We start from the raw sequence: 13,457 nt of genomic DNA on the forward strand, positions 1-13,457 counted from the left end.
GTGTTTTGTGTGTACGTGTATGCATGCATCCATTTAGATACACATTTACATGTGTGTGCTGATATATGTGGAGGTCACACATTGGGTGTCTTTCTCAATTGCTTTGCTTATTTATTTATTTTGGCTTGGCTGGCTGGCTAGCAAGCCTCAGGGGTCTTGCTGTGTCTGCCTCCCCAACAGAGAGATTACGGCAGACTTTTTACATGGGTGCTGGGGATTGAAATCAGGTCCTCGTGCTTGTATGATAAGCACTTTACTCATCTTAAGCACTAACCATCATCTTAGCTTCCTATTTTAGGTTTTTCTGAGATCCAGTTACCTATAGACCAGGCTGACCTCAAACATTCTATGTAGCTAAAGATGGCCTTGAACACCCTCCCCCCACCCAGCCCCCATTCTCTTGCCTCTACTTTCTCAGTGCTAAGATTACAGAGGTGAATCACCATACCAGGGTACTGCTGTTCTTTTAAAACAAGGTCTCCAAGGCTTGAGATCATGGCTACTCCGCCAAAGTCCATAAAAACATATAGCCAAGTCATTTCAAAATTAATTTGTAACTGGAAGATCACAATGTTCCTTTTGAAAGCCCATTATACTATCACCAGGAAAAAGAACTTGTAAGATCTGTAATAATGATTATCTAATTATCATGCTCCAGTGCATGGGTGGAAAGAGTGGTTAGCTGGCTCTACTCTCCTAGCTTTGGGTCTGTGGACGTATGAAGAAGTAAATTTACCTACTGGCTTGAAGAACTTTTTTTTTTTTTTTTTGACCCAGAGGCCAGTTTTATTATCTACAAGAGAAAGGGTTCTCTTCAGTCATCAAAGACTCTTCCTGTCTTAATCCAAGTCAGAGGGGCTTCTCCCCAGAAGGGCAGACATTTTTGGACCCCTGCGCTGGGTGAAGTGCATGCAATTTTGGCCAGGCCAGGGCTGTAGCCTACCTGCATATTTACCTTGACACCCCAGGGAGCTCTACAGTTCACTATTCAGGGGCATTACACTCTAGCTTCCATAAGTACAAGTTTTCAAATTTAAAAATTCAATATGCTTTTTAGCATTTTTTTGTTGTTGTTTTCAAGACAAGTTTTCTCTGTGTAGCTCTGGTTGTCCTGGGACTCATTCTCTAGACTTAGGTTAGCCTCAAACCCTCCTGCCTCTGTCTCTCCCCAGAGCTGGCATTAAAGACCTATGAGGCCACCACCCTACTTGACATCTTTAGAAGTGGGGGGAAAATCCCATTCAGTTAGGAGCAAGTGTGTTCTCTCACTTGTTTAGCTGCTCATTTCAAAGTGTTCATAATCCCCTTTGCATTTTTTCACTTCCGGTAAATTTTCCCTAGTCTCAACCGGCTTGCAATACCCGTAGGATTCTTCCCGTGAATATGACAAGAGCTTGTTTGGATTATTCAGCTGCTGGAAGATTGGGTCCACTCCCAGGGTTTTGGTCATTGCGAACATTCTGAATAGCCCTGCTGTAAACATCTCCACGCAAAGTCCTCCTCTTTTCGGATCATTTCCTTACACTTGGACTTCCTTAAATGGCCTTACTGGGTCAAAGGGGCTCTGTGAACAGTTTTATAGCTCTTGGCACATAGTTTTCCGATTGCGCCCTGAGAGGATCTGACCAATGGCTAGGGGGCAAGGAGAGGGCAGGAATGCGGAGAAGCAGCCCCTCTCTTTCACTCTCCAAAAGCAAGGGCCCCGCGGATGCAGAAGCGCTTCCTTATTGCCTCCTGTTCCCTCCGCCTGGCCAGTGTCTAAGGTCTAAGGCCAGGCGGGCACCTTGGTCAGGGAAGGGCACAAAGGTTTCTGAGAGTTTAGGATTTATGACCCGGAGGCAGAAACAACTCCTCCAGGCCTCCCAGCTCCGGGACTCAACAGGATTCAAACGAGTCCCACACTCTTAGCGCGGGCTAGGGGCGCGGCCTCCCCGCCCCCTGGGAGCCCCAGGCGCAGGCCTCAGGCGCACCAGGCCTGGGAAGGGCGCTGACCCGGGGCGCAGCAGTTCGGCGCGGCTTGCATAGCTGCGCGCTGAGTCAGCGGGACACAGCGGGCGGGGGGCGCGGACGTCAACTAGGCCTCTGGGTCCGGCCGGCGACGTGGGACACACGACGGGGACCACGGGGCACCGCGCTGCCATCCGTCCCGCCTCCCAGTCCCGCGAACCGGCCCGACGAGGCAGGGAGACTAGCCAGGCGGCGGGAACGGAAAAGAAGCCTGGCTGCTCAGCCCGGTGGCGGGGCGTGGCCGGAGGCCAGGGGCGGGGCGTGCCGCGGGGCCGCGCCGGGGTGGGCGGGGCGGGGCCGGGCCGCGCGCAGCCGACCGCGGGCGGAGGGGCTTGTGGGTAGCGGCGGCGCGCGGCCGAGTAGGGACGCGGCTCCGACTGCGTGTGAGGGGAGCGGGCGTGTGGGCGCGCGAGGCGGCCGGCGGCGATATGCGGGTGGACGGGCGACGGCCCTAGCGGCCTGAGCCCCGAGGGCGGGGTGGTGCGGCGCGGGCGCCCCTTCCCCGCTCCCGCCCGCCGGGTCCTGGCGAGCTCGCTACGGGCCGGGCGGCGCGCGTGCGGCTGAGGGGCGGGGACGCCGTGTGCCTCGCTGCTCCCGGCCGGGCCGGGCGGCTCCTCAGACAGCGGCGCGCGGCGTGCCGGGGCGGAGGTTCCGCGGGCGGCGCTAGGCCCGGCGAAGCGGCATGAGCCGGCCCCCGCCGACGGGGAAAATGCCCGGCGCCCCCGAGACCGCGCCGGGGGACGGGGCGGGCGCCGGCCGTCAGAGGAAGCTGGAGGCGCTCATCCGAGACCCTCGCTCGCCCATCAACGTGGAGAGTCTGCTGGTAGGTGCGGGCTAGGGAGGGAACTCCCCGCCCTGCCTGGTCCCCCCTCGGCCCACCCGCCCCGCTTCCGGCTGCCCGGGGAGCTGGAGACCCAGGTTCCAGAGTGGAGACCCCACCTGGGATTCTCGGGTCCACCTCCCTGCCGAGCGAGTGTCATCTCGGCCGCCCCCGTTCTTGGAGCGCGCAGGGAGGAAACACCCCTGGTCTCCTTCCCGCCTACCCAGTTGGTTTGGGGCGGAAAGGTGGAGGATTGGCTGTGCTTCCTACACTGGGCTACCCAATTTGAAAGTGTCACGCAGTGTGGGAGCTAGGGTGAAAACCCAGGGAGAAAGAAACCCGACGCTCTTCCTATTGGGAGTACCACCGGGGGCACACGACAAAGAGCTCGTCAGGAAGCTGGGAACGCACAGCTAGCTCAAGTTTGCTGCTTTCAGTTGCTCTTGGACATTCCATAGTAGCTATTTAGTACATTTGAATTTATGTAAATTAAATTTCCGGAGATTGTTGCTCTGAAGCCAAGAAATGAGTCTGAATTGTAGAATGGGATAAATCTCTCCCCTTCATCTTGTCTTTCCCATAGCATTCAAAATCCAAATTAAGAGCCTTGGAAAAGGCAGCTAACTGGAGCTCGGTTAAGAAAAGAACACGATTTACAATAAATGCCATGTAGAATGCTGGTATACTTCTGGTCGTGTTGAGGGAAGCGATTATGCTTGGCAAACGAATTTGATTAGTGTGCACCTAGAGTTGCATTTATGGGAAAAAGTGGTGTGAACGTGTACCCTGAGGAGAAGTCGGAAAAAAAAAAGATACTCCGGCTATTAGCTTTGGAGGTCTAGACTTAGGGTGGGTGATCAGGCATTCTGTGCCAAAAAGCATGTCAGACCTGAGCTCTGCTAGGAGAAGCCTAGTGACTCTGTGATGAGAAAAACTGTCTCCTCCCTTTCCACTGACTAACTTTTCTTCTGAGGCCGTTGGTTATCCTTTGAGGTTTCTGGAATCATTTGCAGAGTGACTCAGTTCTGTTTGGCCACAGCGCAGGAACTGACTAGAGTGTGGGTATCGCTCTATAGGATGTGTAAATATAGAGATTTTGACTTTTGGGGGCGGGGGGAGTGTTTTTGTTTGGTAGTGGGTTCCTGTGTTCTTGTGGGACGTATTTTGGAAGTCTTCAGAGCAGGATTGCTTGGAGTTCATAGCCTTTTTGTAGATAAAGCAAAGCTTCTCTGGTGTCACTGCCAGGATTTTCACTTTGGTATTTTGCTAGCAAAACTTTGATCCTAGGCCAGAAAGTTCAGTTAAAAATAGTCTCTGTAAATCTCAAGTATTCACCAGGATCATTTTCAATCCCAGATAGAAATGTTTTTACATTTCACAGTCATCTCTTGTATTATTAGTGATGTTAATTATCATTATCAGGGTCATTTTGAGCTTGGAACCAAGTTGTTTATACCTGTGACATGACTATTTTGTTTTATTAAAATATTACCTAAATTATTACACGTGGCCAGTAACAGTTCCTTCATTGAGTGCTTCATACACCACATTTGTTAAGGTGACATATTACCCTTAGGAGGGTTGACATCAAATGCTGATTTGACCGCAGGCTTATTGCTGCTTTTAGTTGATTACATGTCATTGAGAATCAGGACAGGTGTTATTCTAGAGTGCAGCGTATGTTACTAAGCCAAAAAATGCCGTTTATTCCTTTAGAGTGAGGTTCCTGATGCCTCTGTTGCACATTCATAAAAGTTGAAAACATCATTAAAGTTGTAATAATATCCATGTTATGTAAATTTTATCATGAAGTTTTAGAATGAATTTTGTGCTGGGTGGTTTTATGTCAACTCTACACAAGCTAGAGTTATGGCATTTTCTTACTTAGTGATTGATTCGGGAGGGCTCAGCCCATTATGGGTGGTGCCATCCTTTCGCTAGTGGTCCTGGGTTCTTTAAGAAAACAGACTGAGCAAGCCATGGGAAGCAAGCCAGTAAGCAACACCCTTCCATTGCCTCAGTATCAGCTCCTACCTTCAGGTTTCTGCCCTGTTTGAGTTCCTGTCCTGACTTCCTTTGATGAGGAACTGTGTGGTATGGAACTGTAAACCAAATAAACCCTTTCCTCTCCAAATTGCCTTTGTCATGGTAAAATTTTAATTGTAGTAGTAGTATACATAAACCTTGCCATTTAAACTGTGTTGAAGTCCACAGTTGGGTGATGCTATGTGCATTCCCTGCTGTGCCAGTGATCACTGCTATGCATCCTCACAGCCTTTTCATTCTCCAGGTTGTAACTCTGTAGTCTTTACACTGATACTATTTTTAAAATTATGTTTCTAAAAATGCTCACAAAATAATAGCTGTTACCACTTTAAAGATTTGAAATCTTGCCATGAGCTTTTTTTCACAATTAAATCATTACTTTACTTAACATTACATTTCTTTTGGTTTTATTCTAGAAAACATACCTTTAATAATCTAATAAAAACAGCCTGAAATTTAGTTACTGTATTCAAAAGCTTAGAAAGCACCATTGGAAGTTGTGTATTGCTAAATATGGCAAGTGATGATGAAACATACCAGAATTTTCTATAAAACGTTTTCAGTAAGCTAGGCAAGCCATTCATAGGAAAAAAAGTTACATGAGATAGCATGTAAGGTTTTAGTCCAGTGTATGGCATATCTTTACACTCATTTTACGTCTCCTATGTGCATTTGACAAATTTTTTGCTAGCTTTATGTTTTCTTTGAGATGGGAAATGATTTTTGTTTTAGATATTATTACAGTTTTCAAGTGCATGCAATTATCATTTTGAGTTTGCTGTCATAAGTACTAATCATTGTCAAACATATATATGGCGCTGAATTTCAGGACTATCAGTGTACAAACTAAATTATCTTGTTTCTCTGCAGAGGCTATTTACTTTATTTGCCCTTAAAATACGCAATTCTTTTGAAATTGTAGATTGTGAGCTGCTTGGTATTATATAAAAATAGTTTTGAGAGATACTTCTGAAATTAAAAAACAAGCAACATCTATCTTGTGTGTTTGAGTGTGTGCATGTGCCCTGCCATGTGTAGAGGTTAGAGGACAACGGGTGGGAGTTGGTTCTCTCTTCTCATGTGGGTTCTAGAGGTCAAACTCAGGTCATGGGGGTTGTCAGGCTTGGTGACTTGTAAGTACCTGTATCTGCTGAGCCTCTTTTGAAGGTCAGTAATTTTGAAATATTTTAAAGGGAGGATCTTAAGTGATAACCTTTGGTAAGTTCCTGTGTTGTCAGAGATCCTTACATTGCTTGCCTGATGTGTTTTACTTAACTAACATGTATGCTGGAGAAATGTCTTAAGGTTTATGCCTTGGGATTTTATTTTGTTATTTTAAAGAGTATGTGGCTATAGTAACCTATATAGTACCTAGGCTTTTGTGAATGGATAAAGGTGATCAAACATTTATTTACAATTTCACTGGGCTGAGAAACAAAATACCAATTAAAAATTTAAATTTACATTTCTTTATTTGTGTGTGTTGGGTGGGGTGTTTTGTGTCATGGTACAGGTATGGAGGTCAGGGAACAGTTTACAGGAGCCAGTTCTCTCCTTCCACTGTGTGGATTCCAGTAATCAAACTAAGGCTGTCAGGCTTGGCAGCAGCTGCCTCTAACTGCTAAGCCATCTGCCTGGCCCCAGAAACACCTATTAAAACTGGTACCTGCCAGTAACTATATGAAAATATTACTGTACAGAAATTTTATTTTTGATAGTTCTGGATATTAAACTCAAGTCCTTGCACATGCTTGCAAGTGTCTGCCTCAGGGCTATGGCCCCAGATCATGAAAATATTTATCACAGTACTTAGGTTCTTTCCATTTAGTGCTGACTCTTCACCCAATTAAGATACAATTGCATGTGTGTTCACTCCCCATAAGTAATGTCTGAGACTGTTTTGAAGATGTAATAAAAATGAAATAAAATAAAAGATGAAAAATGACTTTGTACTTATTATTTGTGTGAAGTAGGAGGTAGATATTTAGAATATACAGATTAATTGCTTTAAAACTTAATTTTTGTTTTGTTTTGCTTTTTACATTTTTTTATTTGTGGGTATTTAAGTAGGGAGCTGAGGAAAACTTTTGAGAGTTGATTCTCTCTTATTGTATGGATTTCAAGATCCACAGTTTGTCAGGCTAGGCAGTAGTGCTTATTCCTGCTTACTGAGCTATTTATAATATAAATAAATTTAATAAATGTTATAAGCTGGGCATGGTGGTGCACACCTTTAATATCAGCACTCAGAAAGCAGAGGCAGGTAGATCACTGAATTTGAGGTCTACAGAGTGAGTTCTAAGCCAGCCCCTACATAGTGAAATTTTGCCTTGAAAAATTGTTAGCTGGGCGTGGTGGCGCATGCCTTTGATCCCAGCACTCGGGAGGCAGAGATAGGCGGATTTCTGAGTTCAAGGCCAGCCTGGTCTACAAAGTGAGTTCCAGGACAGCCAGGGCTACACAGAGAAACCCTGTATCCAAAAAAAAAAAAAACCCTCAAAAAATTGTTATAAGCAATTAGTGTTAAGTCATTGTAAGGACTTTTTCTCTTCTTTTTCTCTTGTTTCTCTTGGGTTGATAATGAGGGTAGAATTGCTGTGTCATAGGATATATGTATATTTGTTTTTTAGGAAATGACCAGATCATTTTAAAGTAGTTAAACATTTTATATTTTACTCTAGTGCCAACAACACAGGAGGGAAGATTCCAGTTATTCCACAGCGTTCCTAACATTAGAAAAAAAAAAAAAAGCCCTCCTGTTGTGGGTAATAGCTCATTGTGTTGTATTTGCATATCCTGATGACTACCACACATACTGGCTATTTATATATAAATATATGTGAATCATCTGTTAGAGTATATGCCCTTTTGAAAAGTTGGGCTGTCATACAAGTTTTTATGTGCTAGACATAGAAATGAATTTGTATACAAAGGGAATGCTGTGAAAATTGTCTTGTGTTTTTTCTCAGTCTGTGGTATGCCTGTTTTTAACCAGTTTAAAAGATGGTTATTGCTTTTTTCTGCCCAAGTTATTGTTGCCTAGACCTATGGTATCGAAATACCTTTTTTTGTTTTTATTCTAGAATGTTTATGATTTAACATTTATATATAGGTCTAGGATACATTTTACCTAGTTTAGTGTGTGGTGTGAGTTAGGGATTGAAGCTGATTTTCTTTTTTCCTCCACATGATTAGTTACTCAGACTACTTAGCAGTATTATTATCATTATTATTATTATTACCATTACTATTCTACTACTACTATTTTGAGAAAAGTATTTTTTCTTTTTTACAGAGTTGCTTATCATCTTTGCCAAAAATCTGTTTACTAGTAGACTTTTGTGTGTTTTCTTAATAGTCATCTTCAGATACTTAGTCATGGTTATGTTGTCTAACCAAGCTTTGTTTGAAACTCATTTCTTTTTAGTTTTATCTGTGGAAATGGGCAGCCAGCCAACCATGACTGGTAAGATAAAAAGCATCTTAGATTTAAAAATTATTCTGTACTGGCTGCTCATGAAGAGGGTAATTGGGGAAGAGAAAGTTGATGGCTCAGTTCAACATTATAGGCCCAGGATGACATGTCATTGAAAATCCAGGGAACTGGTGGGGTGACTCAGTTGGTAGAGGTGTGTGCTACCAAGCCTGGCTAGTGACCTTGAGTTTGATTGCTGGGACCCACAGGGTGAACAAAGAAATGACTCCTACGAGTCGTCTTTTGATCTGTACATGTGCACTGTGGCACATTTACACAAGAAATGTAAACAGAACGAGACAAAAAACCACAGCCCACAAAAGCATACTTATCAGTAGTGGGCTAGCTTATATATTACATGAAGTTTAATATATAAATTAGTATCCAGTCATGGTGGCTGTCTGTTCTTTATCCATGCTGGGAGCTGCTCTTGTTGCATCCGTGCTTTTCTTATCCTTCAAAGTGATTACTTCAATGTAGATGTTCTTAGACGGTCTGCAGTTGGCTTGTTTTAAGTGACCTTCATTTATCTTTCTGGAGAGGTCTGTTCACATTGGCTAGTCTCATTCTCATATTCTCTCTTTCTCTTTCATATTAGGGTTGCTTTTTGGTTCATTGGTGTTAACTCTTTTGGAGAATATTTCTAAGGACTTTATGCTTGTTTTCCAGGCATCTAAAATGCTTTACAACTGGTCATTTTATATTTAATGCCTATTTTACTTTATTCTGTAAAAGATTTTTGAACAACTTTAGTTATGATGTATGTGATAGGAAATTTACTTTTAAGGGGTTACAGATTGGGAACTAGTTTCCAGCACTTCATTATTGAGGTTAACCTTTAGCTCTGGAGATGAGAAGCAAGCCTGTTTTAATACTTGAGTAAATGGTGATGAGGAAGTCTTACAGTGTTAAAGTATTGTCTTTTTTATATTTCCTAGCCTTTGAGGTTATTTATTTAATTTACTTATTACTGTTGAAGTCAAGAGCTCACCTTATAGCTGCCTGGTCTTTGTAGCCCACGCTGTCCCTTAACTCATGAACCTCCTGCTCCAGCCTTCTAAATGCTGGGGCTACAGGCTTGGGGGAACAACACTTGGCTTGTGAGTTTATTTTTACTTAATGCATAAAAGGTAAACTGTATTAGGATATAGACATTTTTGTATGTTCCTTAGCTATTTGTTGAATAAAAAAAAATAATTCAGTTTAAGTGATAAGAGTAATATCTTTAAAGGTATGGTCCCTCTAGAAGTGATAATACAATAGACCCCAAGTATTTTGATATGTTCTTGTCATTTGGACATAGTCTATTCATAAGAAGGAATATAGGCAAACATCTGTATGCTGAGAAGATAGGTTTGGAAGGTTAGAACAGTTGGTCTCCTAGGAAAAGTAATTGTAATGTAGACATTTTCTAGATTGTACTGAAACAGTGTGTTTAATGAGAGATAAAAGCTAATTTTGTTCTGTATTTTAGGTGAATTTAAGACTATGTGGGCTAAACAGCTTTTAATCATTTGTGTGTCATCTGTTCCCTTGCCCTAGCTTCTAGTTAATCAATCTAGTTCCACGTGGAGCCCAGTGATTTTAGTCAGCTTTTCATGATCAAGAACAGATGAAAAAAATGGTGGTATGTTTCAGGTTAACCCTCAAAACAGTATGTATATTGGCTGTTAGTAATCAAGAAATATTTGCTTATTAACAAAATTAAAATAAAAATCAGAGGCACGAGAGATTTTGTTCAAGAATGCAAGTGTCTCCCAGCACTAGGGATGCATAGACGGACAGGTCACTGAGTTTTAGACCAGCCTGGTTTACAAAGTGAGTTCCAGGACAGCCAGAGCCATACAGAGAACCCCAATTTCAAAAAACCCAGAAAGAGAGGGAAAAAAATCTGGATGTCATTACAAGTTATAATGAAAGTCTCTATTGAAAAAATTTCAGATAGTAAGCATATTATAAAATAACTTTATTATATTTTATATTTATTTGTGGGTATGTGTATATGTTTTTGACACTCAGAAGTCAGAGGACAGTTTTTGAGTCTCTCCTTCCTTCAGGGATCAAGCTCAGGTTGTCAGACATGCCAGCAGGTGCTTTTACACACTCAACCATTTTGTCAAGTCCATGATTACTAACATTTTTATTTAACTTTTATCTATTTAATGTTTATAATGTTTCTTTTTTAAATAAATGTAATTTGCTTGTTCTATTATACTTAAAATAGTTACAGAAATGAGTTTTGAGTTACTCTTTCTGTTAGTGGTGTTCAATTAGAGAAGGGGAGTAATATATAATACTCTATTTGCTTGTGTATCCTTCATAATAATGGGTTAAATATATAAATATAATTTGCAGGCATAGACAGTGTGCATACTTCTATCTCTTATTTGTTCTTAGAATCAGGTCTGAAATTAAAGTCTGGCTGAGGGACAGATGTTAAATGATACCATTGTTTGCTAGCTTTTCAAGTTCTTTGTATTTTCATCAGGATTGTTTTGGGGGTAGCCCTGGCAATCCTGGAACTCTTGTAGAGACCAGGCTGGCCTTGAAATCACAGAGATCCAACTGCCTCTGTGTCTTGAGTGCTGGGAATAAAAGCTTCATTGAGGTATACGTTATATGCTGTAAATTCATCCATTTTACATCTGCAATTTAATTAAACTGTCACCTTAACATGTTCTCATTACCTCTAAAATTCTTTTTTCTTCTTCTTCTTCTTCTTTTTTTTTTTTTTTTTGGTTTTTGGTTTTTTTCGAGACAGGGTTTCTCTGTGTAGCTCTTGCTGTCCTGGAACTCACTCTGTAGACCAGGCTGGCCTCGAACTCAGAAATCCGCCTGCCTCTGCCTCCCAAGTGCTGGGATTAAAGGCATGCGCCACCACGCTGGGTTACCTCAAAAATTCTATTGTTTAGGTTCTCAGTCTTGACTCCAGTGCTAGCTCTGGATCTGTATCTATAAGTTTGAATTTTTTAAAAAAACAAATTCTACATAAATAGTAGAATACATACAGTGTATTAGTTACTTTTCTGTTGCTGTGATAAAACACTATGACAAAGGTAACTTGTAGAGGCAAGTTTATTTTAGCTCACTGTCCCAGGGGGATAAGAGTACATCATGGCAAAGGAGGCATGGTAGTAAGTGGCAGGCATGGAAGCAGGAGCAGCAAGGTGAGAGAGCTCACATCCCCAACCACAGACAAGAATAAGGAGAACAAACTGGAAGTAGTGTGAGGCTTTTTACTCTCAAAGCTTACTCCCAATAACGTACTTCTTCTAGCAAGACTCCACCTCCTAAAGCTTCCCCAAATAGCACCACCACCTGCGGTTGTTCAAATATCCACACTTGTGAGGGACATTTCTATTTTAAACTGTCACACACAATATGCCATCATTGCATCTGGCTTCTTTCCCCAGTATAATGTTTTTAGTTAGGTTCATCTGTATTGTAGCATGTGCTAGCATTTTGTTCTTTAGTATTGCTGAATGGTGTTATTGTATGAATTATATTCATTTTGTTTATGAATTTATCATAGTTGAGGACATGTTTTTATTTCTCTTGGATAGGTTCCAAAGAATGAGATTGTAGGGTCATGTGGTAGTTTATGCTTAATTTTGAAAAGCTGCCAATATTTTCTAAAATGGCCATACAATTTCATAGTCTTTCCATCAATGAATGATAGTACTTGCAGTGTACTTTATTAATAACAAATGAATTTTAGTTGTGTCCTTTCTTTAAGAAAGAGAGAAAGAGTGAGTTTCTTCCTGTGTTGCCTAGGTTGACCTTGAACTCCTGGACTCAAGTAATCCTCTGGCCTCAGCCTCTGGTATAGCTAGGACAAAGGGCATGTTTTACCATGTCTTGATTGCTCTTCTCTTTTGATTTTTAGTAGTGTACCATGGTGTGCTGTATATATTTAAATTGTTTTTATGTAAGGAGATGCTAATCAAGTAATGAGAGGTTCCCCCTCCTTCACATGAGAATCTTAGTTAACAAGCATTTATTTTTTTTAATGAACTTCGTTATGGAGCCTTTCACTTCTGAGTAATGAAATTCTTGTTGAACTTTGTAAATTCTTGTAGGAGTGACTCAACTAGTTGGGTTTTTTTTTTTTTTTTGAGACAGGGTCTCACTATGTAGCCCAGGCTGGCCCCAAACTGTTTTTCCTTAGCATCCTCAGTTCTAGGATCACAGTCAACGTACCAGCATATTTTGTTCAATTATTTTTAAACAAAATATTTTGAGGACTCTGATGTAAGCATAGTCTTTCCAACTTTTTTGGATTTTTGTTTTGGGTTCATGTTTTAATTTCATTTTAAACTGTTGTTAGGAATAAGTTTATAAACAGTCTGTCATCTTGACCACAGTTAGAGTGCTATAACTTTCTTTTCTGCATACAGATTAGAAACAACTCTTTTTTTTTTTTTTAAGATTGATTTATTTATTATATGTAAGTACACTGTAGCTATCTTCAGACACACCAGAAGAGGGAGTCAGATCTCATTACGGATGGTAGTGAGCCACCATATGGTTGCTGGGATTTGAACTCAGGACCTTTGGAAGAGCAGTCGGGTGCTCTTACCTGCTGAGCCATCTCACCAGCTCCTAGAAACAACTCTTATTGTCACTCTAATAACTAGTTTTCTTTAGAGTTATGATAACTGTCATGATGTAACTGTTGCATTGGTTTTGTCTTTGAATACTCTGAAAATTCGCATAACATGTCCACTCTTGTTCACAGGTGGCATTGCATGCTGATTTGTAGGTTTATATTATTTGGACATTTTTCAGTATTCTCAGATGATTCCTTATTTGAAAATTCTTTTTTTGTTTGTTTTTGTTTTTTGTTTTTTCGAGACAGGGTTTCTTTGTGTAGCCCTGGCTGTTCTGGAAACCACTCTGTAGACCAGGCTGGCCTTGAACTCAGAAATCCGCCTGCCTCTGCTTCCCAAGTGCTGGGATCAAAGGTGTGCGCCACCATGCCCTGCTTCCTTATTTGAAAATTCTATATTTGCATAGGACTTTAGTATTTTGTCTTTTGTTTAATCATACCTCATCTAGAAGCCATACTTTTAATTGCTTAAGGTTTTTATTAAATATATTATAATTGTT

At 41.6% G+C, this 13,457-nt stretch overlaps 1 protein-coding gene across 1 annotated transcript in view; it reads left to right on the forward strand.

The window, feature by feature from the left end:
• Positions 1-2,477: 2,477 nt before the first annotated feature.
• Positions 2,478-13,457, forward strand: part of Rock2 (Rho-associated coiled-coil containing protein kinase 2) — a 93,297-nt gene continuing 82,317 nt past the window's right edge. The window contains exon 1 of the mRNA NM_009072.2: positions 2,478-2,830. Within this exon, the coding sequence (NP_033098.2) occupies positions 2,690-2,830 (141 nt within the window). The 5' untranslated portion in view covers positions 2,478-2,689. The remainder of the gene's footprint in view (positions 2,831-13,457) is intronic.

The sequence above is a fragment of the Mus musculus genome, chromosome 12 (genome assembly GCF_000001635.26).
Source record: "Mus musculus strain C57BL/6J chromosome 12, GRCm38.p6 C57BL/6J".
Classification (NCBI taxonomy): Eukaryota; Metazoa; Chordata; class Mammalia; order Rodentia; family Muridae; genus Mus; species Mus musculus.